Below are 27141 nucleotides of genomic sequence, written 5' to 3' on the forward strand. Positions count from 1 at the left end.
CTCTCACATGGGGTCCTCTCGGAGCCAAAGGGGAGCAGGCCGGGCCAGGCGCCTCGTTTGATGACGGAAGATGGGGGAGGCAGGTAGTTCAGGGCCCAGGCTGAAGCCCGAGTGGCCCTGTGTGGTGTGTGACCCTGGGCAGGTGACCTCACCTCCCTGAGCCTCTGCAAGGTGGAGAGAGTGATAGAGCCTCCCTCGGGGTGCACGGCACTTGGCACGGCGCCTGGAACCCAGCGAGCTTTCAGCACGTTCGGACAGGCACTGAGTGGGACGTGGGCTGGAGCCATGCAGGGACTTGCCACAGGTGGGTCACACGGCCTCACGGAGACAGAGCCAGAACTTGAACCCAGGTGTCTGGCTCAAGGGCCAGCACCGTCTCTGCCCCAGGGCTCTCTGGCCCACACTGCTGGGACCTCCGGACTCCCCGAGGGGGCTCCCCTGAGAACCTGTCCCGGGGGCTTCATGTGGGAGCCTCCTCACCAGGAGAGGCTTTGTGGTTTCTGTTGAAATCAAAAGATGACAAGAAATAGCTCCAGTAAGTCTATTAATTTTCCTCAATTTACACATTCTCGCTACTCACTACTCTCCCAGGAAAGCATAGATGAGGAGTTTAGAGCAGTTGTGCGGTCATGTAATTAGGTCTGCACCATTAAAAAGTTTCTGTTGTGTGTTTTATTAGGAGATCTCTCTCAATGTGGGGTTCCTGTCTCCCCCTTCAGACTGGAGCATGAAGGATCCTGTCTCCCCCCTCAGACTGGAGCTTGCCAGGGTAAGGGATTTAGCTCCCACTTCAGCCCAGAGGATCTCCACATCGCACTGGAGAATTCTCTGAGGACAGGGCTCTGTCTCCCCCATCGGGCTAGGCTCTCCTTCAGGGGAGTAACTCAATCTTCCCCCATCAAACTGGTGGGCTCCTGAGAGCTGGCCTGGGACCCCCCATCAGATCTGGGGTTCCTTAGGGGCAATGCCTTATCTCCCCAGCAGACTGGTGGCTTCCCCCATCAAACCAGGGGATAAGGGCTGTGACTCCTCCCTCAGACTAGGGGCACCCTGAGAAGGAAGTGTCCCCATCAGATGGGGACTTTTCAGCCGGGCGGCCCTGTTAGGCTGAGGGCTCTGCACGTGTGAAGGACCCCAGCCTGATGGCAGAAGCTCCCCTCCTCCGCCTCAGGAGCCCACGTGCACGGGCTCTGGAGCCTAAGCGGAAGCAGACTCGGCGCCCTCAGAGGCGAGGCGGGGGCCCCATCCACCCTCCATGACAGGGCAGTTCCTTGGCCTGCCTGTGTCCTGGACCGTGCCTGGGGCCAGCTGGGGGGGTCACACGAGACAGCTGGGGGGCTGGTTCCTTCTCCCAGGTAAGAGGCCTGTGTCCAGAGGCCTGACCTCGTCGCCCCCAACCCAATTCGCCCGTCCTCCCGCCACCCCCTGGCCCAATTCCCCCGTCCTCCCTGACCCATTTCCGTCAGGCTTCCGCTCCCGCCGCGCCTCCAGAGCGCCCCTCGCCAAACGCCCAGCGGCCTCCGTGTGGCTCAGTCCTCAGGCCTCACCCCGCTCTCCTCATGGCGCCCGGCAGCGACACTCTCCCCCGCGGGCCGCCGGGTTCTCCGCCTTCTCCGCTGTGCCCTGCAGGCTCCTCCAGCGCCCTCCTCCGCGCTCAGCGCCTGTCACCCTCTCCCCCCACTCCCGCCCTTGGCATCTCTGCCGGGTTCAAGGCTTCAGTTTCCCCAGGCGTGGGTCTCCAGCCTGGACCCTGGAGCTGCAGACTCGGAGTCAACGGTCTCCACGTCTCTTCTCCACTGGCCACTGGCAGCGCAGTCAGCGCACCCCAAACCCAATTCCTCATCTTCCCCCAGAAAACCCGCACCCCACAGCCAGGCCGCCGCGTGAACGCCGCCCCGTGACGGACGGCACTGCTCCTCAAAATCCTCCAATGGCCCCCCACGCTGCTGAGGAAAAGGAAGAGCCCCCTTCCTCTGACCCCGTGACTCAGGACGCGACCTCCCCTACCCCAGAGCCCTCTACCCTCTGACCCCGTGACTCAGGACCCGACCTCCCCTACCCCAGTGCCCTCCACCCTCTGACCCCGTGACTCAGGGCCCGACCTCCCCCTACCCCAGTGCCCTCCACCCTCTGACCCCTCTGACCCCGTGACTCAGGACACGACCTCCCCTACCCCAGAGCCCTCTACCCTCTGACCCCTCTGACCCCGTGACTCAGGACCTGACCTCCCCTACCCCAGAGCCCTCCACCCTCTGACCCTGTCACTCAGGACCCGACCTCCCCCTACCCCAGAGCCCTCCACCCTCTGACCCGTGACTCAGGACCCGACCTCCCCTACTCCAGAGCCCTCCACCCTCTGACCCTGTGACTCAGGGCTCCGCTACTTCCACTCCAGCCATGTGGGTGTGCTCTCCCCTCTGCCTGGAAGTCTGCCCCGCCAAGCACCTGCTCCTTCTTCAGGTCTTGACTCCAATGTCGCCTCCTCAGGGAGGTCACCCTGCCCCCCCATTTAGCATTGCAAGCCCCCTCCCCAGTACTTTCAATTCCTCCTGTACACCCCATCTGACATATTTCTGCCCGTAGGATGGAGGGTGGGGCAGGGAGTATTTGTCTTATTCCAACCTGCACACAATCGGCTTTCAGCAAATATTGAATGAATGATACTTAGGTATTTCTCCCATCAGCCCCTGGGCAGGGCCTGTCAGTATCCCCTCTGAGACACAGAGAGGTTAAGGCACTTGCCTGAGGTCACACAGCTAGTAAGCAGGGGAAAGCATAGTTGGAACTCAGCTCTATCTCTCTCCAAAGTTTTGCTCCTGGAGGCAGTGTAGCCTTTAGATCCTGACGCTTCCTCAGCAAGTTATTTAATGTCTGGAGCCTCGGCTCCCTGCCTAGAACTAAATGGGCAGATGCCTGCAAGGTGCCTTTGGTGATTATGACCTTATCCATGTCTGAGATGAGGGCTTCCTCAGCATTCTGGGCACATCCTGGTCTCAGCAGCCGCTTCCAATGACCCCCCCACCCCCATCTTCCCCTTACTCTGTTGTCAGAGATGCAGGAGATGAGCCGGTGATTGATATGATAATCTCACGGCTCTAGCAAAGTCAGTCATCTTCAGCGAAGGGATTTCACGGGCCGCATTAGATCTCCTGGGCCCCCTTCAGCTGAGCAATCTGTAGGGCTAGGATCTAAGGGACCCCGAGTCCTCAAATACCAACTCTTGCACAAAAGGGGAGTTTTCTAAGAAGAACCACCTGCCTCAAATCATCTGGAACAAGGCAGAGGCTACGATGATACAAAGGACAACCACAGAGCTCCCAAGGGCCGGGGACCCTTCCGGGAGCTTCCCAAGACTTGGCACCATGCCTCAGCAGCTCTGCAAAGTGCATCTTCCCTGTTGTAGGAATGAGGAAACTGAGGCAAGAGGGGCAGGAAGGGGCTGGGAATCCCCCGGCTGGCCTGCTGGACTCTGGGGCCCAGACTCACTCGTCCAAGCAGCCTCTGTCACCAGCCACTGTCCCAGGAAAAGCCTTGGCCAGGATCTGGCTAACAAGATGTGTACCCCTTGGGAGTCCCCACGAGACAGGGCATTCAGTAATTAATCTGAGCAGTAAAAATGAAAACACTGCGCTTTATCCCATTCGTGCCTAGAAAGGATTCCCCTGCCCCAGGAGAGGCAGGCAGGGTAGTGATGTTTCTTCCTTTGCATCAAATGGGAAACTGAGGCCCAGAGGAGGGGGACACATCTGGATCTGTACGGAGCGGGTCAGTGTGCTGACTCTCTCAGAGCCATGATTCCTCCCAACTCACAACCCCTTCCTCACACCTCGTCCCCAGCCTGGGGGATCCACGTGGGACCCCTCACTCACGGGAAAAGCCCTCCTCTGCACACCTGGCATCTTTGCACAGCTCCTCCTCGGCCCCCTTCTCTGCAGCCCTCGGCCCCCCTCCTCACAGCTGGTATTTATGCCTGCTGCCCCTCACCCCAGACCTAGCTCCTAATGCAATGCCTGGCATGTAGGAGGAGCTCGAGGGGATGGTGAAAGGAGCAAATAAATGAATGATGTCTACAGCGGGCAGAATTCCACCAGACTGGAGGGACCCAGCTGGACTGTCCTTCTCGTGGGCATTTGTCGCCTTGGACATCCTGGCTGTGTTCCCGTAACTTCCCATCGAAGCTCTGATCGAGCTGTGCAGTCAGGTGCAGCAACAGGTCTGCCCGCCCCCAGCTCTGCCGAACCCATCCCTGCATTCCTGGCAAAGGTGTCTTTAGATGTGGCAGGAAGGACGGACAGGGGGGCAAGTGGTGGGTAGGCAGACGACAGAAAGGTCGGCGGGTGGGAAAACACAGGAACCACTACCCGTTTGGGTGCTGGTTTTTGGTTGTTTTTGGTTCCCTGCTGCCATTTCTAGAAATCTAGGGCTGGAATGTGCTAGAAGAGGGAAGCCAGAGTCAAAGGCAGCCCCACCCACCAACTCCATCCTATAGCCTGGGATCTGTGGCCAAGGCCCCAGGGCCCTGCCCCGAATTCAAGTCTTCCTCCCGCAGGCCCAGGGGCAGCACCGCCCCCCCCCCCCCCCCCCCCCCCCGTCCTGTTGCCTGCAGCACTGGCTCCAGCCCCCACCCAGTTCTCGACTCCCAAGCCAGCGCCCCAGGAGCCCTCAGGCTCTCTCCCCTCTGGCTTGCACTGTTGGACGCCAAGGCCTCCTGCCTCCATACTACTCCAGAGCCGGGGTGACCCAGCGCCTTCTTTTAAAAAATATTCAGGAGAGCAGCTCCCGCAGAGGAGCACTTTCTGCAGCAACGGAAATGACCGGATCTGCATTGTCAGATCAGCGTCCACTTGCCCCAAAGGGCTATTCCCAAGCCACCCGTGAAATGTGGCGGATTGGAATTTTTAATTTTACTTCATTTTAATTAATTTAAAATTAGATAGCCGCATGTGGCTCACCGGGATGGAATTGGACGTCTCGGGTCTGGAGCCCATCCCCATAGAACGGTTCTTCCTTGTGTCTAGCCCAAATCCTCCCTTCCTGCTGAGAGCAGCGTCACTCCGGGTTCCCAAACACGCCGTCTAGCGACAGCTGCTCTCTCTTCCTTGTCCCCTAAGCGCCGTCACATATCAAAAAGCTGCCGTCCTCGTACAGACATTACTCTTGCCTTTTATTCCAGCGTCTCCCAGAACTCCAATATGTACAGACTTCTTTTATACACATATAATATACACCATATATACGTATTTATATATATTCACACACCAGCCCACACGCTCTCATACACTCGCTCACACGCGCGCACCCTCCTGGGACGGCCGCGGCCCTCCACAGGCCCCGGAGGTGGTGCTGGGCTTGGCAGGCAGTTCTGAGGTTTTGTGTTTTGTTTTTTTGCTTTTAAAAAGGTCATTCCTCCGGAGGTGTCTTCTCTCTCCCCAAACCCAAAACCCTTCCCCAAAACACTTTGAGAAAAATATTTTAAAAGAAGAAGAGGTTTTTCTCCACCCAGCCAAGGAAGTTGCTCTCCGCGCAGCTCGGCTCTGGTCTCCGGAGGGCGGTTCCACCCCACCCCCTCCAGGGGACCCCAGCCGGAAGGGGCCCCAACAGCAGCGGAGGGGCGCCGTGGCTGCAGCCGTGCCTGCCCCGTGCCCTAGGTGGGCTACAGCGACAGGGGCCCCGGCAGTGGGCCCCTGGAGGGGAGGGCTATAGTGTCAAGGGCACCTGCCAGATGAGGAGGGTGCTGTCCGTCTCCCCGCACGGGGCCGGCCTCCCGCTGCCGCCCGGGGCGCTGCTGAAGTTGCGGTAGCCCTGCCCGCCCGAGACGATGGCCACGGAGCAGATCTCCTTGCGGTGGGCGTCGCGGGCGCAGGGCCGGCTGCGCACCCAGACGTCGGGGTCGTCGGCCATCTCGTAGATGGAGCCGTCCTCCTCGCTGTGCTCCAGCGCCGGGCCGTCAGTGGGCGGCGGCTCCCGCACGGAGAGCAGCGGCCCGGGCAGGTGCGCGGTGGAGCGCAGGCGGTACTGCAGCAGGATGCCCTTCTTGCGCGTCAGCTCGCGGCCCACGTGGCTCTCGGGTGCGGGCGCCGGCTCGGGGGGCTGCCCGTCTGCCTTGTCCTCCTCGGCCTCCTCCTGGTCACTCCGCAGGATGTCGGGGGCCAGGACGCTGGTGGCCACGGCCAGGAAGGCCACGGGCCCACAGTGGCCATTGAGCGAGACCATGCCTTTCCCTGCAGGAGGGGGGAGAGGAGGGCCCGAAGGTTCACGCTAGGGGAGGTGCCCGCGCCTGGGGAGAACTTTCTCCGCGTTTTATCTTGTGTCTGGCGACTGCCGCCATCTATGCTGGGTCTGGCGCAGGCGGCCCCCGTCCAGGCCTCCTTTCGCTGGGGGAGCAGGATGGGAGCGACCGTGTAAAGCACCTGGAGGAGCTGCAGGCTGGAAGTCCCGCCATCTCCAGGCTCCACGCCTTTGCCCAAGCGTTGCCTCCACCCAGAAGGCACCCCTCCAGCCCATGCCCGAGTCTACAACCCGTCCTGCAAAAGGCAGCTCAACTTCCCTGCGGCGGAGTCTCCTTGACTGCACCTGCCAAGGGCTGACACGCCTGCCCGGTGTCCCTGGGACTCCCTCTGTGGCGGCACTTGCTGCCCTGGGCTCTAAGGGCCCCCACCAGACCACCAGACCACCAGCCCCTGGCAGGCAGGGTCTCCGCCCCATTCATCCCCTTGTCACACACCCCCTGGGTGAATGAACGCCCCATCCGCTCAGTCCTGATGCTGGGAGATCTCAGCACTGTGCAGAGCGCAGGGTCTCCAGCCCCACGCGGGCCGGCCCAGCCTCCGGCCTCTGACCCGGTGGGCCGATCACACCGTTGGGGCGGGAGCGAGTGGGCCGTGCTGGGCCCTCAGGGCGGTCACCGGCCTCCCCGGCCTCCACACTGGACGCCAGACAACCAAAAACGTCTCCAGGTATTGCTGAGCGTCCCCCAGGGGGGCGAAATCGCCCCCCATCGAGAACCACTGTCCTATCCCCAGAAGCTCTGGCTCCTAGGTGGTCCCGGCGTGGGAATTGCTCAAACAGCACACCACCTCCCCACACCCGGGAAGGTGAGTTTGGTTTGCTACGAAGCCCTGGCCCAGGTAGTCTCTGAGATTCGGCAGGGCAGGGCATTGCCACGGGACGGCTTGGCGGCGGAGGTGGGTCTCCTGTGCGGTCCCAGGCTGTCCGCACCAGCCGGCCAGGCCGGGACTCCTCCCGTTCTGCTCAGCCCTGCTCTCAGGACAAAGGCCTGAGGTGGCCAAGCCAGGCCCCTCCCGACCCCGCAGGTCACAGGGCGGACCTTCCCCTAATCCAGGCAAACACAGCTGCGCATGGACCCCGTGAGGGGCCTGGCCTTGGTCCCCAGGAGCCCCGTCTTGAAACTGGGGGGAGGGAGCCGAAGGGGCCCAGTGGAGCCTCGGCCCGTGCCAGGCTCTCCTTCCCAGTCCTCCAACCGCCTGGGCAGGAGGCGCTGCCATGCCCATCTGCCAGATTAGGAAACCGAGGCTCTGGAAGGAGGTGGAGATGGTGGGACTCGCAGGACCCTCTCCTTCCACGATGTCACGGTGCCACCCACAATGACAGAGGACGCTGGAGGCCGGCCCCCTGCCCCCAAGTCAGAGGAGGATGTAAATGCCTGCCCTCCCCCCAGGCACCCAGACCCCCGTGCCTCAGACGGGCCCCCGCGACCTCACCTGTGATCTTGGGGATCCCTTCCAGCCGGGGCACGGGCAGCAGGACGATGACACCCTGGTCAGTGCCCACCCAGAGCAGTCCCTGGCAGATGAGGAGGCTGGTGACACACAGGTGCTTCTGGCCTGCAGAAAGAGAGGCCGACATGAGCCGCTCCCCTCGGGGGGCGGCCAGGGTCCCCGGGTGCCCCCGCGAGGTGAGGCCACGGCACGGCTCGGCGCTTCCCACGAGGCACGCCAACAGCTGGTATGCGTGGTTAAGACCTCGGGCCTGAGACGCTGGCCTGGCTGGGTCCAGGGCCCCCGCTGTGTGCCCTCCTGCTCCTCACTTGAAGCTCTCAGGCCCATCCTGCCTCAGTTTCCTCATATGTAAAATGGGGCTGCCATGAGGATGCAATGAGGTAACACCGCTGAGCTCAGGGCTTGGCCCATCCTAATAGGCAGTGGCCAGGCTAGCTGAGCCCAAAGGGTCAGCCAAGGGCAGCCCATGCCAGGGACACAACCGGCCAGCTGGGGAGTGATGGCAGGGAGGACCAGGAAGGTGCAGGCTTCCAAACAGGGAGGGAGAAGCGGGTGTTGACGCAGATGGGATGCATGCAGAGGGGAAGGGTGGAGTCAGGGACATGGTACGAGGTGGTAGTGTGTCGGCAGCCCCTTTGTGAAACGCTACCTCCAGCCTGGGCTTGACATTCTGCACAGCCTGCCATTCTTGGGCCCAACAACAAAAGTGGACCATTCTCTGCTGGGAACTGGTTTGTCTTCACTGTCAGTCCAGATGAGTGCTTTTCCCACTATCCCCTTGGTGCTCTCTTCATTTTAGTGAGAGTGGCGATGGCAGGGAGGGCAGCGGGGCGCTCTCTGGAAGGCGGTTCCTCTGCTCTTACAGCACAGGCTGCAGGCATGTGGCCGAGATACAGGCCGCGGAGCTGGGCGGCCGACTCCCAGCCAGGCCCTGGGACTTACTAGCTTGTGGCCTGGGGCCAGGCCCTAAACCTCTCTGTACCCTGGTTTCCTCAATTGTAAAAGGGGCCGATGACCATATTGCACAGAGTCGACAGGTGTCAAACACCCCACCTCCTGGCACCCGCAGAGCTGGCCTGCTGAGCTCCGGCAGAGGCCTCCGGGTTAGCGAGGGGAGGCTGGGAGTGGCCGCGGAGGGGTGGGGCGCAGGGAGCGGGCCAGGACAGCCCGGGGCTCCCGGGGGCTGTGCTAGCTCACCCCTCCAAAGGGCCATCTGGCTTCTTGCCCAGATCCTTCCGTCCCGCTGAGTGGGGCTTATTCTCCCCTCAGAGGAGATTCAGATTCACTCCACGTACCGTGGCAGTAACGACGATGATTACACTTGAAAGGGCGCTTAGAGCAGCAGTTCCCAAACCTGGACCGACTGGAGCCCCACCAGGAGGCTTTACGGGTCAGCTCCCTGCCCGCCCCCAGAGCGAGGCCGCAGGCAGGGCTTCCAGCAAGTTCCCAGGTATGCGATGCTGCAGGTCCGGGGAGCACTTTTGGAGAAACGCTGCCTTAGAGTTTCCGACGCACTCATACCCCTGCCCTGATCCGACGTAAGCTTTGCAGCAGCCGTCTACACTCCAGGTCCTGCGCTGCCCCATCGCTCCCGGGCAAGTTCCTGAAGCTCCACAGGAGTGGGTCAACACGCTTCCCCTCGGAGCAGTCTCGGGGGAAAGGATGTGGCTCCAAATTCACCCCCACAGGAGGGCGACCGTCCTGGGGCGGGCAGAGCAGGGTCTGGCGCAGCATGCCCTCCCATCATGGACACATGCACTCGGCACTAGGCCCATCCCTGAGCACCTACTGTGCGCCAGCCTCTGTGCTCGACATGAAGGCACAGCCGGGACCATGCCCAAATGTCCCTGCTCCAGGAGCAATCATTCTAGAATTTTCTATGATGATGGAAGTGTTCTCCTTTGCACTGTCCAATTCAGTAGTCATTAGCCACATGTGTTCATACCACCTGAAATGTGGCTAAGACAGAGGGACTGATTTTTACCTTCATTTACTAACCTTAAATAGCAGCTATTCTATTGGACAGTGCAGTCCTAGAAAGGGGAGACAGGAAATGAAAACATAAACAAGGACACTCATTCTAGGCAGGAGATGAAGATGGGGCGGTGGGGCAGAGCACGAGTGGGCTGGAGGGTTCCTCGGTGCTGGCGGAGGGGGCTCGGGGTGAGAATCAAGATCCAGATGACAAGGCGGAGCCAGCCACCCAAAGACCCTGTGACGAGTGAGTGTCCAGGGGGCTGACTGAAGCCAGAGTGGCTCGGGGCAGTGGACAAACGCAGGATGACCAGAGGGGAGGTCAGAAGGCATGAGGCTGTGTGAGTCAGGGTGAGGCAGGGGGCGTCTCATTCCAGGAGCAACGAGGAGCTTTTGGAAGCTCCCAGCAGCACCAATTTTAGCAACCTAGTTGCAGTGCGGCAGAGACCTGGGAGTAGTGGGGGGTGTGGGGGGCGGAGAGCAAGCAAGGAGACCAGCGAGGCGGCTCTTGAGTTGTCAAGGTAGGAACGGTGGCAGCGAGATGACGGGACGCCAACACGTTCGAGAGATATCCTGAAGCAGAACCAACAGGCCTGTCGACAGCCTCGAGCGGGAGGAGGGAGGGGGGCCCGGGGCGGTGCCGAGGTGTCTCATCTTGAGCAGCTGGGCGGACGGCAGTGCCATCACTCAAGATGTCTCGAGAAGGCGCGGGTTTGGGGACTGAAGTGAGGAGTTCTCTTTTGGACGGGTTGTTTGAGATGCATATTAGACATCGGAGGGGAGCTGTCAAGCAGGCAGGGGGACGCGGGGGTCTGGAAACGTGGCGCAAACTCAGAAAGTCACATTCGTATTGATTTGTCATGGAAATACAACCACCCTGGGGAGAAAGTGTTAGTGACTCGGTGGCAGGGGCCATTTCACCAACAGCGTCTTGTCCGTGGAGCTGGGGCTCTTTCTGAATTGCACCAATTCAGAAACCATGAGCTCAAAGCAACGGTGACAGGCCGCAGTCCGGGGGTGGGCCTCCCGGCAGTGGGGGGCTCCTGGTGTGACCGGCAAGCCCTGCAGGCCTGAGGCTGCGGGCTCTCGTGGTCACCTCCCTCGCGCCGCCGCCCTGGCCATGGCCCGGATCCTCCCTTTTCTCGGGGCTTTTTAATCGTCTGCCTCCACGTCCTGAGAGGTAAGCGTCATGAGGACAGGGTCTTATTTCTTTACTCAGGGTTGACTCCCCCAGCTCCTAGAATGTAGTAGACACTCAAAAAAAATATCTGAGTGAATGAACAAGTGCATGAGTGAATGAAGAGACATGAAAAGGCACACAGTCATTGATGTCACTTACTAGCTGGGTAAATTTGGACAAGTCACCTTCTTTCTCTCACCAACCAAAGACTATTACAAACCCACCTTGCTCAATGTTATAATTATTAGAAACATTATATATACGATATACTGATACACGCACATATGGACAGCTGAGCACAGCTCTTAGCTGATAGCACACAATCAATAAATGGAGACTATTAGGATAATGTCTGGGCTTATTAAAAGAACGTAAACCCTAATGTTTTCGGATTGGCTCCATCAGAGCCATAAAAACACTAAAACAACACAGCCAAGGGGGCGGAGAGTGGCTAACGTCTCGTCGCACGCGCCTCCCCTCCGTCCCCGAGGCCCCTGCATCCTCTCGGCCCCCGCTGGACAGCCAGACCCCGACAAGCGGAAGGAGGGTGAGCGAGAAGCCGAAGGAGATGCCGGAACTGAGAAACGACTTCATCTGCCGACCTCGTTCTGGGACCTCCACACACGCCCCCACTCGCCCCAAGGAAAAGAGCGAGCCACTGCTCACAAACAGTCCAAAAGAAAAAAATTCTAATGGTGGATAAATATTTTATCACAGAGACTTAATGCAGCAGTGCTCAACTCACCCAGGCCATCTATCTAGAGATATACAACTTTAAAAAGCTCAGGCTCTCAGAGAACATTTTATTAATGACCTGTCTAGTTAAAAGGAGGAGGGAGTTTAGATTAAAAAAATGCATTAATACCAGTCGGGTACTCGGGTGGAAGAAACGGGTCCAGGGAAGGAAGCGTGATAAATTTTTAACACACCCTAAAAAAAAATCCACACTTAGAGGAGGAACAAATTTATTACTAATTATGCAATTATTTCATTTGGTGGTATGGGGGAAGAAAAATTCTTAAAAGCCTTTTAAAAATATCTCTAATAAAGAATTTAAGAATCCTGCTCTATTGTTCTTTCGCGAGGGCAGCACGTGGGTGAACCTGAAGCCGCCCCCCGTGCTCCAGGCCCCACACTCGGCCTGGGGCTGGCTCAGCCCTTCTGAGGTTTGGGGGGTCCCAGTGGACCTGGCCTGGCCAGGCTGCAGGCTCCCCAGTGTTGCTGATTGCAGAGGTCAGGCCTGGGGTTAGGAGGTCCAAGACAATAACTCCTGGGAACCTTCCAGAAAGCCTGCACCCAGGAAGCTCACTCAGCCTATGCCCAGCTGCGTCCAGGTCCAGGCTAGGGGCGTCTGACAAGCAGAGAGGCAGCTGCGTCTGCTCTGACGGCACTGGTGCCGGAGGAAGGACACCGGCCAGAAGGCGCGAGCACGGGAGCTCGTAGGAGAGCAGGGCGGGCAGGCCAGGGCGAGCAGGGTGGGATCTGGGAGCGCGTGACCAAGGAGACGACGATGGCCAGGGCACCAGCCCAGCCTGGGACTGACACAGCCCTGGGGGACCAGGACCATGGGTGGGAGGGGGCCCACCCCTCGCTCCCAGGCACCAGGCGGGCAGGCGGGGACGCGGGGATGCCAGCTGGACCCATCTAACTCCTGGTCTACCTACACAGCCTAGCCAGGTGCCGACTCAAATCTCGGCCCTGCGGTATATAGATGGGGAAACTGAGGCCCCAAGAAAGGGGAGTGACTGCCCCAGGCTGGGCATGAGTCTGTGAGACAGCCTGGGTTGAAGCCCTCGTCCCGGCCTTCCAGCAGGGTGACCTTAGGCCCGTTACTTAACCTCCTGGGCCTCAGTTTACCTGGTTTTAAAATAAAATATGTGAAAAAAATAATCATACTAAGAAATGCCCTTCCTTCTTCAAACGGTAACTGCAAAGCACATGGCAGCTAAGGAGGTGAAAACGTATTCGGAGCACACAGTAAAGCCAGGTCCTAGCGTGTGAGCTGCTGTTTCCTGCATACAGCCAAGGTCTGCCCGCAAAGCCTGGCCCTGACCACCAGATAAACTTGATTCTTTCTCTCGCTCTCCCTGGCCCCCACAAGATGAGATTCAGAAGATTAAAAAAAAAAAAACCCACAAGATTATCCTTTTTTGTTATTGTTCCACTAACTTGAAATAATTTAGCTATCAGCCTAAGCATGGGAATATTTTTGTGACACAGGGAGATTTTTGTTGTAGTTGAAATAGATAAAGCTTGTCTGATGGCTAAACATGATGAAATACAATGAAATACAATGAAATTGAAGGAAAGGACAGGCCCACCATGCCTGCCCCCACCCAGGGGATGCCAACGTGGCCGTCCCCACCGTGGGTGCCACACTCTGGGCCTGGGCCCACTTCCTCCCAGAGCCGGCCACATTTACCCCCACAGCGGCCCACGGGGAGGGGCCACGTCACAGCTCACGGGAGGACGGGGGGGGGCACATGGCTGATACGCGGCCAGGCCAGGATCTGGGTCGCGCCTGACCCCTCCAAGGCCATCCTCACTCCCGTTCCCGCAGCAGGACTCTGAACTGCGTCTGGCCTGGCGGGCGCCCTGGGCCTGCCCCTGGCCGGCTGCACGGGCTGGGACCAGCCACTGCACACTGCCAAGCAAACCTGGGCTCCTCCTCTGTGCGTCGAGGACCAAGTCCCACTCACAGGGCCAAGGAAGCACGGCAGCCTTGCGCTCCGTTGGGCTCCTGCTGGGACAGGCGTTACCAGCCATCGTCACGGCTGCTGCCGTGGTTAGTAGCCACCCCCTGTGGTCACCAGTCCAGATCTGGGGACATCGGGCCTGGCCAGGGGAAAGCCTGAGCCAGGGGGACGCCTGGGCCTACAGCCGGGCTCAGGGACCAGACCTCCCAGCGAGGCAGAGGCCTCCAGGCTCCCGAGGAGCTGGCCATGGGCCACCGCGACCCAGCCTCTGAAGGCCGGAGGACCAGCCCTGGGTTGGCACACGGCTGCTTCCTGCCTCCACCTCTGCCGGTCAGGACAATCAGCTCAATCCTGCCTAATGGCTGTTTCCAGCCCCCGGGGCCTCTGCTCCCCAGTTGCTGAGCCAGCCCTGCCTGGGAGGCTGGACGGTGCCGCCACAGGCCTCCAGAGTCCTGGCCTCGGGTCAGTCTGCCTGGAAAGCCGGGGCAGGCAGGAGGCACTGTGAGCTGGGCCTGCTTCATGCCCTGGCTGCCACAAAGCCTGCGGGAGAGCAGCTGCCCCTGCCTGTCCCCTCCCGGGCCCGCCCGCAGGGATCTGGGGGGCGTCTCGGGCGTGCGTGGGACCAGGTGAGCTCCAAGCTGATGCTCTGCCATCACCTCTCCACCTGGTCTCACCGGCAGCCTTGTCGGGGGCTGCACAGGCCCAGGGGATGCCATCCTCGCCTGGCAAACTGAGAGGGGCATTCACCATTCTTGTACAACTTCTAAGGACAGAGCCCCTTGCTGGCCTTGCCTTTTACCCTTCACCCCATCTGAAGGGAGTTGGAGGGAGAGTGAGGCTTTGGGTCAGTCTGAGCCTACTGGGGGAGGGAACTGGGCTCGGCGCCTCACTCTCTGAGTGCCAGCCTCTGGGGCAGTCGGGGCTCAGGATGACGGGAAGAGGGGACTTTGGGGATCCAGATGGTCAGGCTTCCCACCCATGTGCGAGCTCCAGGCCCCAGTCGGCCCCGATCCCACCTTTCCTGGCAGCTTTAAGTCCTGGTCCTGCTGCCCCTGGGAAGGGGCTTCCCTCTCGGGGCACCGGTTCCGCTAGAGGGCCACTGAGGCGGCCGGCCCAGGGCACACCCCACCTGACCCTGGAAGTGCTCCGGGTGTGTCAGCTGCACCCGCCGGCCCCAGCCTCACCTGGCAGGAGGAAGGTGGTCCTGGTGGCGATGTTGATCTCCTGCAGGTGCTCCAGGGTCTCGGTATGGAAGAGGCGGATGGAGGAGCCGGAGGAGAAGGCCATCCAGACGCCGCTGCCCGCCTTCACCATGTGCGTCACGCTCGCCGCCTCGTCCTGGTACGCCTCGAAGCTTTGCTGCGGCACAGCGGGGGGAGTTGGTGCAGGGCTGGGGCCCGCTGGCCGGGCCTCTGGAGGCCAAGCCTTGGCCCCCAAAGCCCTGACAGGGCCCCAGGCCCCCCACCCCCAGGGCGGCTGCTTTCAGGTCCTCCACGAGCACACGCTCACCTGGCCTCTGCCCAAACCAGAAGCAGGGCCACGAGGAAACCTCGGGCTTCGGGCTCTCGGGTGGCAGGGGAAGGGCAGGGGGCCCCCGCTTCACGGGATTTACCAGTTCTCATGGTGGAAGTACTCCCACCATAGCCGGTGTCACGCTACCAGCAGGACATGACCGAAAGAGGAGGGGGAGAGGGATGATGACTGGCCCCCGGAGATGGAGGAGGGTTCCAGCACGTGCCTGCGACCCCTTCCACAGCCTTGCCTCCCACTGGAGGTCAGCAGAGGGGGAAGCCGCGGTTTATGTGTATTATTTATGGGACAGAGGCAGCCAGCACAACTACTGGGGAACGGAGGAGTGAGCCAAATCTTCACCTTTCACAACGGAGAGCCAACAGGTAATAGTCAAAAGCCGACCAATCAAGAAACAGCAGGGTACATGAATTAGAGTCAGATTAAAAAAAGAAGTGGCAAAAAGTGTTTTCTTCCAGGAAACAGGACTGGGGCTGCAGAAGGGTAAGGGCCTTTGGAGATCCACTGTTCCATGCTATTTGCTTTTTCTAAATAGGTACATGTATAATTGTCATTAGGAGAGACGATACAGATGGCCAGGCTTCCCATGCACTGCACAAGAAAGTCCAGCGCCGTCACCCAGCGGTTCAGGCCCCCAGCAGCCCGGCCCCACCTTTCCTGCTGCCTCCCCGAGCTCCAGGCCACACCAGACAGTCGCATCTCTGCCTTCGCCATGACCTCTGCACCGCCCAGTCAGTCTCTGGAGACACCACGTCTGGGTGATATCCCTCTTCCCAGAGGCATGCCCCAGCAGCCCTGGACGGGCCACCTCCCCGCACGCCTCCCCAGCCCACCAGCAGCCCCCACATCGCTCTGCTGGGCAGCTCTGCCTAGCTGCTTCCTGCACTGGAAGAGGAACTCCTGGGACCAAGATTAGGGGACCCCTGCTCTGCCCGCGGCCCAGCGCATGGTGAAGTCTGGTCGAGGAATGAAAGGATGGACATTTGAATCCCACTGATAATATTCAGTCGTTACTCAAGCACAGACGAGTCCAGCAAACAAAACTAGGAACAGCCTCCTTGCCCCACTGCTGGGGACGATCAGGCAACTCTGTGTCCACATGTTTACAAAGACTGTGACAAATGTGGAGAAATAAGGATGCGATAGTAGCGAGGGCAAGGACACCAAGATGCACCCAGACTTGGAGGAGAGAAGGGGTGGGAGGAGAGCCTTGCGAGCCGAGGGTGGCTGCGGGCTCTGGCTTGGCAGTCCCCTCCCTTCGGTCCTGTGGGTGTTCTCTCCTACAAGGAGGAGGTGCTGCTGGCAGAAGCCCAAGACAGCAGGACGACACTGGGCAGAACGCAGCTTTGAAACCAGACCTGCTGTGAAATCGCGTTTCCTCAATAGTGTCACAGGCCTGGGCCTCAGTTTCCCCGCTTGAAAGGGAGGTTGTTGTGCAGCTCCTAGGGACCAGGGAGAGGGAGCGCCCAGTGTGGCTTCACCCACTCCACAGGTGTCCTTGAGCCCCGCTATGCGCCTGGTGTGGTTCTGGGTGCTGGGGACAAAGTGAGGAACCAGACAAGGTCCCTCAGGCTGTGAGCTGGACAAGGGGCTCCTGCGGGGGCGGCCCCTGCTCCTCTCTCCCCAGCACCCCCACCCCACTCGGGAGAAGGCTCGGCCAGCAAGCCGCTGGCTTCCGCCGGGAGGCCGAGCCCCTTCAAGGCCGCCACAAAGCTGAGTCGGGGCCACTGGGCGGGTTCCCCACCCTGCCGCCACGGCCCGGCAGCACTGGCTCACGGCTCTCCCGCCGAGAGGAGCAAGCCTTTGAGGAACCCCGCGGGCGGTCAGCCGCTGCCTTTCTGAACCAGCCTGCTCTCGAGACAAGTTTGCCGATGGCCCAGACCTGGGTGGTCCACCCTTGTTCCACCAGGAACCTGCCCGAGAGCCTTTGCTGGGGTAACCACCGAGGGGCCATGGGCCCAATTACAGACGGCGACACCGAGGCCCAAAGAGACTTCCCACGGCACCTGCCATCAGCAATCACTCAACTGCCCGACAGAAGGAGGAAGGGACGGGGACCGCAGGAGGGTAGGGGAGACCCCAAGACGCTTAGTCTGCAGGCGTATCCTTAAACAGCACACACATACGCTCTTGCACACGAGGGCACAAACACACACACCGACAGAGTGGTGTGTGCTGCAAGCCTCCTGCCTGATTCCTGAGAAAAGGGCAAAGCACTTCCTGTCTCTGAAAGAGCCAAACCACTCGGAAACCGAGGCCTGGGACCACAGAGAGCTGCACCTGAACTTGCAGCCAGCCAGCCCTGCATGCTGTTGTCAGGATCTAATTAAAAGAGAAGTCGGCAGCAGAAACCCAGGCTCATTTCTCCAGAGGCATAGCAAGTCTGCCTCCAGGCCCGGAGGGGTTTGCAGAAGGCCTGTGCAAACCTGCTAAGCCCAAAGGGTAAGACAGGAGGGAGAAAGGGCTGGAATAAATCTGGAGAGCGGCACAGCCTCTCCAGCTCCTCAGGCCTCAGTTAGCTCTGGGCTCCTGGCCAGCTGGGCCTGCCCTTGGCATCCCTTCTCACACCAGGAGCCTCCGTCGGGAGAGATGGTCTCGCAGTCCTGCCTGAGCTACTTGCCATTGGACCGGGTCAAGTCAGGTGACAGAGACAGGCTGGCCTCAAAGGGTCCAGAGAGGCCCAAGGAACTGAACATGGCACCTCCGGGTGGGGTGGGCGGCAGGAGCACGGCACCTCCAGGAGGCCGCGGCCCACCGTGCTCAGACAAGCCAGGTTGTTGGTTTTGTTTTCCAAACACAGGATGTTCCCTTATCCAGAGGAGCTCAGGTTTGTTTGATCTGAATTAACTGCTAGCGGAGGCTGCTGGCCCCCAGCTCCCCTCTCCTCCAGCCAGGGCAGGCAAAACGCTGCCCGTCTGGCACCCCAGCCAGGCCGTGGCTTCTCCCCTCACCTCCTCTAACCCCGGGGGGTCCAGGGCTGGGGCTGCCTTACTCTCTAAGAGGCTTCTTTCCCCTCACCCCTAACGAGGGCCCCCGCCCACCTGCCACCAGTTACAGCAGTGCCCTCCGGGCATCCAGAAGGCCTGGTGCTTCTGCTCACTTGGCCGCGCGGTCCAGGCTGGGCCCCTGCCCTGTGCCGGGAACTGCTCTGCTAGGATCACGCACGAGGCTAGCGGGCCGCACGCGGCAGTCCTCGGCCAAACCCAGCCTGCCGCCCGTTTTGGTAAATCGGATTTTACTAGAACACAGTCAAGCCTCCAAAGAAAAGGGTCTGTTCAAGCAGCTTGGGAACCCAGCACCCTGACCAAACACCCCTGACGTTTGACCTGTTTAAGGACAAAAAGATCTGCCAAGACTATACCGAACCATACGGAACTTGACTTGGTAGGCCAGGTGCCGGGGGTGGTCTGGGTTTGAAAAGCGGTTCTGAACTCAGTTCTGAGCTCGGTTGCGACTGGAGGGCTCTGCCGCTATTGGGAACCAGGGTTCCAGGGAGGGACGAGAGAAGGGAAGGTGGATGTGATGGGAAGTAACGGTGACACCGAGGCAGAATCTGGCCAAAGACTGAAACAACCGGCAATTTCAGATTGTGGGGACTTCTATAGGACATGGGTTTGGACCTTTCAAAAATATCAGTATCATGGAGACAAAAAAGAGAAAAGCAAAGGGATGATTCCAGGTTAAAAGGAGCCATGACAGCCAATGCAACATGTGCTCCTAGGCTGGAAGGGGTTGGGGGGAGCAACTATAAAAGAGCCAGTGGGGGGGGGGCAACTGGGAAGCAGGTGGCCGGCCCTTAGATGACATCAGGGCAGCGATGCTGAATCCTGGCTGAGCTGACGGTACTGCAGGAGAAAGATGGCCGAGTGCTGGCAGGGGTGGTGGACTGAGCCGTGCACCCGTCTGACATGGTCTTGGTCTTGGTCGGCATTCTGGCGGGTGGGACCACTGTAAACGGGATCTCCTGAGCCTGTCCTGCAGGTGAGGGGGCCCCAGGGCACCAGGCTCTTACTTGAGCCCTTTAGAAGCAGAGTGAAGAAGATAAAAGCCCCAGGGGAAGCCGGAAGTGGAGGTCAAGGGCAGCCAGGAGAGAAAGGAGAAGACGCTGCTGTGTGCCTTGCCAGGTGACGGAAAGGCCAAGGACCCGGGATCGCCAGCAGCCAGCCCCGGAGTGCCACGGTCTTTGGGAAGAAAAGACCTTGAGGACACCTTGATTTTGGACTTAGCCTCAAAACCATGAGCCAATACATTCCCATTGCTTAAGCCAAGCCCGCGTACAGTATTTGTTTTAGCAGCCAGGAAACGAACACAGGGCTGAAGGGTAACAAATGACGTTTGCAACTGACTTTAAAATGGCCTAGCAAAATCAAGGGGGTGTGAGTCTGTGTGTGCACCCATACGGTGGGGAGAGAAGAAATACGGTACAATGTTAACGTTTGGTTAACTGGGTGAAGGATATATGTATTATTACTATTTCCTTGGAGTTTGAAAATTCTCAAAATGAAAAGTTGGTGGAGGAGGGTAGGCAAAGTTATTTTTTAAAAAAGGAAAGGGAGGCCAGCTGGAGCCAAGGCTGGGTCAGACCCTGGCGCCATCCTGCCCAGCTGCGTGCTTCTGGCCAGGCACCAGGTCTCCTTGCTCACCTGCACGTGGGGACAGAGAAAGGGCCTGCCTTACGGGCGCTGTGAGGGTCCAGGGGACAGCGCAGCACCCAGCGGGTGCACAGCACATGCCGGCCCTGCCCGAGACTCCCTGTCCACATCTCCCTCGGCCGGCAGCCCCAGGGCCGCCCCCGCGGGCACCCGCCACGGAGCTGCAGGTGAGCGCGCCTGCCCTGGAGAGTGCTGACACAGCCCCGCCTCCAGTCGTACAATATTTATGTGCCTCCAGGTGATGCTGCCGCGCGGTTTCCATAAATTCCCAGGGTGAGCAGCTCAGCACTCAAAGTCATTAGAGCTGAGATGACGCCGAGGAGGGAAGGGACGCTGGGCCCCGGGGCTGGGGGGGCTGGGAGCTGCTCAGGAGACAGCAGCGAGCCTGGCTGCACCTCCCAGGCGCCTCCTCCCACCGGGCCTCCCCGAAGCAGGCCGGGGCACCTCACAGAGACCCTGATGGAAGAAGAGGAGAGGAGCCCCGAAAAGGGGAGCAACAGCCCAGGGTGACCTCGATGGGCAGGGGCAGAGCTGGGTGTGAGCCTCGCCTGCTGGCTCCAGGCTCACGCCTCTGCTCAGGGGCTCACAGGACCCACTGAGGCCGTACCCCCGAGCAGGGCATGCATGAGAAGGGGCTCTTGCACGCTCATGCTCAGTCACCCCCAGTGGGCTGGCCTCCCAAGGCTTGCCAGCACCCGCTGGCACCACCTCCGCTTCCCGCCCCTGTGGCCTGGGCTTGAGAAATAACCTGCGTGGGTCACTCCACTAGCGGGGGGACGGTTAGGAACTGAGGCCCAACGCCACGACAGCTGCGATGCAGGCAGGCCAAGAAGCCATGTCTCCAAGGCGATTAGCACAACTCCCTTCCTCTCCTGACCTGGCACCTTCTTACCAACGCTTTACAGCTGAGGAGACACACTAAAGGACATTCAAAAAGCAGCACTGTAGAGGAAAGGAGGGGGGCCGGGATTCGAACTGAGGGAGACCGACGTGTCCCAGTCTGCCCGGGGCTGTCCCGCTGTCAGCACTGAAACCCCTGGGTCCTGGGCAAACCGGGGAGGCCGGTCACCCTAACAGGCCTTGGAGCCCACACTTGACCTCCAAGCCACGGACGGACGCCTTTCCATGGGCTCCACTAACACCCAAACCGAGGGCCCTTTTTCCAGAAGCAGACCGGCCTCCCCAGCGCATTTCTGCGGAGACTTAAGATGCGGCGCGCACGTCCGCCTCCTGCCCCAGGCCGGTGGGCGCCTCTGGGACCCAGGATGCTCAGCTGTAAAGTGAGCATCAGGCCCTCCTCTCTAGCAAGAGCCGTCAACAGATAGGGGCTCCCCAGCCCTGGCTGTCCCCCAGCCCTGAGATGTAGGGCCCGCCCTGAATTTTTTAACAACCCTTTTAAGAAATCGCTGTGAAAACCCAGGTCTTTGGTGCATTCTTCTGGGAACATGGTCAACAGCTTTTGCCAATGTCTCAACATGGCCTGTAAACCTCCCTCATGGCCTGCCAGGTGCAGAATTCCTGTTCGAAAGCCTCCGTCTAAGCACACAACCCAGACCGAGGCGCAGGAAGTGCCACGGCCAAGGGCCATACTGCCGCGGCCACTCAATGCTTTGCCTTGAGAACCAAGTGCCGCGGCTGAGCTGCGGGTGGCTGCCTGGAGCCACCCTGCCCCGGCCACCGTAGGGGACCAGTGGGGGCCGGGCACAGATGGAGCAGGGTGGGGGGTGGGCTTCCAGCACCTGAGCCCGCCCGGGCTGACTCACCTCGCTGCCCTTATGGAATCCCTGCAGCCCCCACGGGGAAGAGATAGCCACTGTGCCTCTGTCCAGACAAGGAATCTGAGGCTCAGATGGGGCGGGTGGTGGAGGGAGACCTGCCCAGGGTGGGATAACAGCCAGGCGCAGAGCTGAGCTCAGATGTGCAGCTCGCCCTCTTAGCAGCCCTCCATTGCCAGAAGCTACCTTGTTGTCTGTTTACGCTTGAGAGAGGCCCCAACGCCACCAACACTGCCTCAGTTTCCTCGACTTTACAGCGGGGGTAACAATAGGAAGATAAGTTGCCACTTGCAAAGGGCTTGGAGCAACTCTGGGACACGAGGGCCTCAGCGCTCACTCGGTATGGTGGTCGGAGGGTCTGCGCCCCGCAGCTGCGCACGTGCCCAGGGGCTGACCGGCTTTACCTCCCCGGGGCCAGGCCCCCTCATCGAGGGCACCACCCCCAAGCCAGGCTGGACTTGCACTGGCCAATGGTCACTGCTGGGTGCCCAGGCTCTCAGCTCCCTTCTCTCCCCAGGTCTCTTGCCTCTGGCCATCGCCGCCCCCATCAGAGCCCAGGGGCCACTCTGGACCAGAGGGCCCCGGCAGAGACCTTGTGCCATGTTCCAGAAGGACCGGGCAGCTGCTCCTCTGGGGTCTGCCTGCCCACCCTGCTGCAGGGCTCAGAGGAGGAGTGCCCAGGACACGGTGGCGGGTGGGGAGGGGGTGGGGAGGGCTCTGCGAAGGAGGGACAGGAGGACGGGGCCTGGCCCTCCTGCCTTCGCCCGCCCTCCCTCACCTCCAGCACCCACCTCCCCCCCCCTCATGTCTTCGCTGCGCCGTGATCCCCTGTCCAACGTCCTTTCCCGTCTCTGTCGCTGCTCCAGGTCCCGGCTCCGCAGAACCTGTTCCCTGAGCTGGCGGCTTCAAACTTGGTGTTTTTTTAACCATGAAATCTTATCATCAGCCTGAATCATCCAGGGGAGACTAAATATTCAGCAGAGGTACGATCTGAGCTCACCCAGGTGAGGCGAGAGGGGCCCAGAGACGGCTCCTTCGCCATCCCCTGGCCCACACGATGGACCCTGAGCTGCGCCCGCAATGCCTCCAGACACCCGGGAGCAGAGGTGCAACCCTGGCCTGCACCGCTCCCTTCCCGAGCCCACAGGGTCCCCAAACCCACCCACCCCCTGCTTTTCTCAAGCTTCCTAAGAGGAAGTCCTTCTGAACATCTACCCTCAACCCTTCCTGCTGCTTGGAAAATGCTCACCCTCCTTTTGAACGTATTACTGTCAGAGGCTTCTGGGAAGTCTCCATAACCTTTAGGAAAGCAATTTCCCAAGTTCCACTGGCCAACTACTGTTTTAAAAGAAAATAGCAGAATGATAACAATGACACACACATTTTTTTAAAATTTAAAACAACACTGCTGAGCAGAGACACCCCCTGGAAGGACGTGACCCCCGACCCCGCACACTCCGGCGGGCCGGCGCAGGTGCGCGCAGCTCCTTGGGACCGTGGGAACCGCACGAACCTTCCCGCCCTGGCGCTAATCTGCATACCGCTACCCAGGGAGCTCTGCGTCTGGATTTTGCTTTTGCAAATCCCCACCCGTTTCGTGTCATAAATAAGATAGAAGACAGAAAACTAATATGGCCCAGTGATGCATTATTCATGGCGCGCCCACCGTTGATAGATTTACAACGGCTGATCCATGCAAACTACGTTTGGGCTCTAAACGTGAAAATCAAGGGTGGGGATGGGGGTGTATGGGGAGGGGGGTGGGCCGGGGGAAATCCAGGGACCACTTGTGTCCAGGACACAGAGAGGGTGCTTCTCTGTCACCTAAGAGACAAACAGTGTGCGCGCTGGTACCGCGGCGGCAGCTGAAGCGGGTCATTTAGCCACGCGCTGGACCACGCGCCTTTGGGTGGCTGCGCCCTCGGCCAAGGGTTCCGCGCGCCCCCAGCCCCGAGCTCCCCTCCACTCAGGATGCTCTGGGGGTGCCCGTCCGTCCCTCGTCACCCCTTTGCTGAACGCCTACTACGCGCCAGGCCGAGTGGCGGCCCCAGGGCTGCGGTGGCTGCGGGGAGGTCCCGCCCCACGACCTTCCGTCCGGGGAATCCGATAATCGGCCCTAAAGCGCTGGCGTCGGCTGTGCTGAGCGCTGGGAAGGACGGCGTGGTGCCACGTCAGCGCATGGCCAGGCGTGACCCCCTGGGTGGGAGGCACGGGGTCCAGACAGACCTCCCAAGAAGGGTGGGGGAACCGGGCTCTGTGGGAGAGGGTTCCCCAGTCAGCTATCCCAACACCCTGTGAGGCAGGAGCCAGGCCTGGTGCCCACACATGGCCCCAACTCGCCTTGGGCTCTGGCACTTTCTAGGCCGGCTGGGGGCCTCCCCCACCAGGGAGGCTCAAAATCTGCTCAGCTGAGCCCGTGGGAGAGGGGCGTTGCCATGGAAATGCCTCGAGGCTGGCACAAGGGGCACGGTCCGCGGCAGGGCGCTGGTCCCTCAGAGACACAGCCACGGTCCCGTCTGCCACCCACGGTCCTTCCTTGCAGTCAGATGGAGCCCCCACCCTCCCCCACAGTGCTGGCCACCGTCCCCACTGGCCTCAGACCCCTGAAGGTCCTTTAACCCAAATCCCTCCCGACTCCTCGGATGCACGATTCCCTCCTCCTGGGAAACTTCCCCAACTGGCCCCAGTCGCCCCGAGCCTTTGCCAGCCCAGGTCTCCGACCTTCCGCCCGGAGCTCGTAGCCCAGCATCGCACGCTCCCTGCGACCTGCTCTACGGGCCCATGTTTTCCGAGGCCGCACTGCTGCGTGGGAGAAAGGCGTCCGCACAGCCAGTCCCTTGTGCACCTGCGGGGGCTGCTCCGTGCCTGGCCCTGGGGGCCCCGGAGCTCACAACCTCGCGGGTGCAGATGACAACCAACGAGGCGATTTCCAAAAGCAACACGTGCTGTGCTGATGATGAACCAGGGGTCCAAGTGAGAGTTGAGTGCATGGGCACTGAGCAGTCAGGGCAGGCCCCATGGAGGCGGTAGCTGTTGAACCAGGACCCGAATGGCGAGAAATGGCTGCGCAAGGGAAGCTCGTGGGGTGTTGCTCCAGGCAGAACGAACAGCAGGGGCAAAAGGTCCGGTGATGGGAAGGAGCGTGGCACGTTCCAAGACCAGCCGGCCTGGCTGAAGGCTAGTGGGTCCCCGACTGCCAGTCAAGAGGTCCTCGCCCGCCTCCCCAGCTCTAAAACGGGGACAGCTGTTCTCTTCAGGGCACTGTGCAGATCCAACAAGCAGCGGAAAGCGCACTCACAGCTGGTTCCCGCCACCCTTCCTCACCCTCTGCCCCCTCCGTGAGCTGGGCGACGGCGACTCCAGCCCACGCGCTACCCGGGGGCAGCTCACCCGGCACCCAGACCGCCCGGCAAGCTGCAGGCCATCAGCCTGGCCCCAGTGAGTTTTTCTAAAAATTAAGATGCAACAATCGTCCCACAGCCAGCTTCCCCCTCCAGCAACCGGGTAAAATGAACTCTAGACAACTGGATTAGACTTTGAAGGTGGCGATCTAGATAATGAACACGGAGGAAGCGGTGTTGACACAGGCCCTGGCGAGCTACATTATTATTTAACGGGCCTCGCCGCTGCCTCCACTGGGAACGAGGGGCTGAACAAGCAGTTGGTGGGCGAGTGCAAAACCCAGAGTCACGCCACGGGCACTGGCTGCGCTGGGGAGACGAGAGCGAGGTTGGGGACCCACGGGGCAAGGGACGGGGGCCAGGCCAAGTGGGGTTAGGGAGACAACCAGAGCAGGCCCAGCTCAGGCCCCTCCCCCCACCTGGAAAAGCGTCCACACCGCTCAGCGCCTGCACACCACCGGCCTTCCCGGCCTGCTCTTTGGCTAACCCTCCTTCTCCACCTGGAGCCCCCTCCCCTGCTCCCTCTCTCCCTTCACCCCCTCACCTGCCCAGCCTCAGCTCAGGGGTCCTGTCCTCCAGGAAACTTCCCCAGATGAGTCCTGCTCCTGGACCATCCACCAGCTGGATCCGGCACCCCTTCCCCCCCGCAGGCCTGGGCTCACCCTGTCTTAGGTCTCATCTCACTGGGCCAGCAGGCGGTCCTGGGTCCACCTCCCTGCACGAGCCCCTGAGCTCCTGATGAGCTGAGACTAGGTCGTGTTAATTTCCCCACCTCCAGCACCGTCCACCAGGGCCTGGGAAACCAGACACTCGGAACAGCTCGTCCACCACGACCACTTAACAACGAGCACTCGTCCACCACGACTACTTAACAACGAGTACCTGCTCTGTGCCAACCACACAGGCCTGGAGGAGGCGCCAGTGGGAAACACAAGCACATAAACAAAGGTGGGTTTCCAGAGTTACACCGGCGGGACAGACACCTGGGGGCACGCGCAGCCGCAGGAGACTGAGCTAAGGACAGACTGCAGCCACGTGCCTGTGCTCGAATCCCAACTCCACCACTTTTTAGCCATATGGCCTTGGGTAAGGTACTTACCCTCTCTGTGCCTACTTCCCCGTGTAAAGTGGGAATAATAATATTCATCTCATAGGAATATTTGAGGATTAAAATAGTTAAAACACATAAATACCTAAAACCATGCCTGGTCCATCCTAGGCACTCAATAGATGTTGGTTCCCGTTACTTCCTTGGGTAGGAGAAACCAGAGGAGCTAACGCAATCCCCAGCTTATCCCACAGGGGGCGTCCTCCAGCCCGGGAAGAGTGACTCACCGCTGCTGGGCAGGGATGCCCTGGGTGGGGGGGAGCGTCTGCCACAGACCACCACACACACCCCCGCGCCCGGCCAGGCCCTGCCAGCAGGCAACCTGGAGACCTCAGCCAGGGAGCCTCCCCCTCTGCCCCTGGCCTGCGCTTTCTCACCTGCCCGGCTGCGCAAGGGGGTGTGGGGGTGCACAGGGAGGCCCAGGGGAGCGCAGAGGTGAGCGTGGAGCAGGAGTGGGTGGGTGCTCATTAGCTGCAGCCAGGCGGAGACTTCCGTGCGTGCGTGTGGGTGCCAGGTTCGCTCTGCTCTGGCAGTCAGGGGCTGCGGCTCATTAACTGCATGGCGACCGCCTCGGTACATCGGGGAGCTGCGGACGGGGCGTGCTCCCCCGCGGCGGCCACCCCTCCTCCAGCCAGTGCCCTCCACGGCCAGCAGAGCGGGTGAAAGGCGCACCCATCGCTTCGTGAGGGCAGCTGGTCCAGCTCTGCTGGAGCCTGGTGGCCGCCGTGGAGCCTGCGCAGGACCACAGGGCACTGGCCACGGCCAGAAACGACGAGGGCCGGGCCCCACTCGGGCCTGTCCTCCTTCGCCCCCAGTCCACGGATGGCTGTGGGCAAAGGAAGGCTTCCTCCCAGGGAAGAGGGGAAGGCCCGGCCGAGGGCAGCAGGGGCGGCCTATGCCCCTGGCCATGCCGGCTCTGCGGGAGGAGCCGGGCTTTCCAGGTGAGCCGCAGGAAGCACCTTTCAGCTCCCAGCTCACCTCCCCAACTTCCTCTCGTGTCCCATGTCCCCTGCTGGCAGTGCTGAGAAGGACCTCAGGCCACCAGGGAGCTCTGAGGGCCTCACCTTCCCAGCACATGCTCTCTGC

At 60.6% G+C, this 27141-nt stretch overlaps 1 protein-coding gene across 9 annotated transcripts in view; it reads right to left on the reverse strand.

The window, feature by feature from the left end:
• Positions 1–5143: 5143 nt before the first annotated feature.
• The window catches only part of ARHGEF10L (Rho guanine nucleotide exchange factor 10 like), a 169667-nt gene continuing 147669 nt past the window's right edge, over positions 5144–27141 (reverse strand). For all 9 annotated transcript variants that reach the window (XM_058304283.2, XM_058304282.2, XM_058304285.2 and 6 more), the window contains 3 exons: positions 14774–14948; positions 7722–7844; positions 5144–6221 (listed from right to left, as the gene is read on the reverse strand). In XM_058304283.2, the coding sequence (XP_058160266.1) occupies positions 5698–6221; positions 7722–7844; positions 14774–14948 (822 nt within the window). In that variant the 3' untranslated portion in view covers positions 5144–5697. The remainder of the gene's footprint in view (positions 6222–7721; positions 7845–14773; positions 14949–27141) is intronic.

The sequence above is a fragment of the Dasypus novemcinctus genome, chromosome 9 (assembly GCF_030445035.2).
Source record: "Dasypus novemcinctus isolate mDasNov1 chromosome 9, mDasNov1.1.hap2, whole genome shotgun sequence".
Lineage (NCBI taxonomy): Eukaryota > Metazoa > Chordata > Mammalia > Cingulata > Dasypodidae > Dasypus > Dasypus novemcinctus.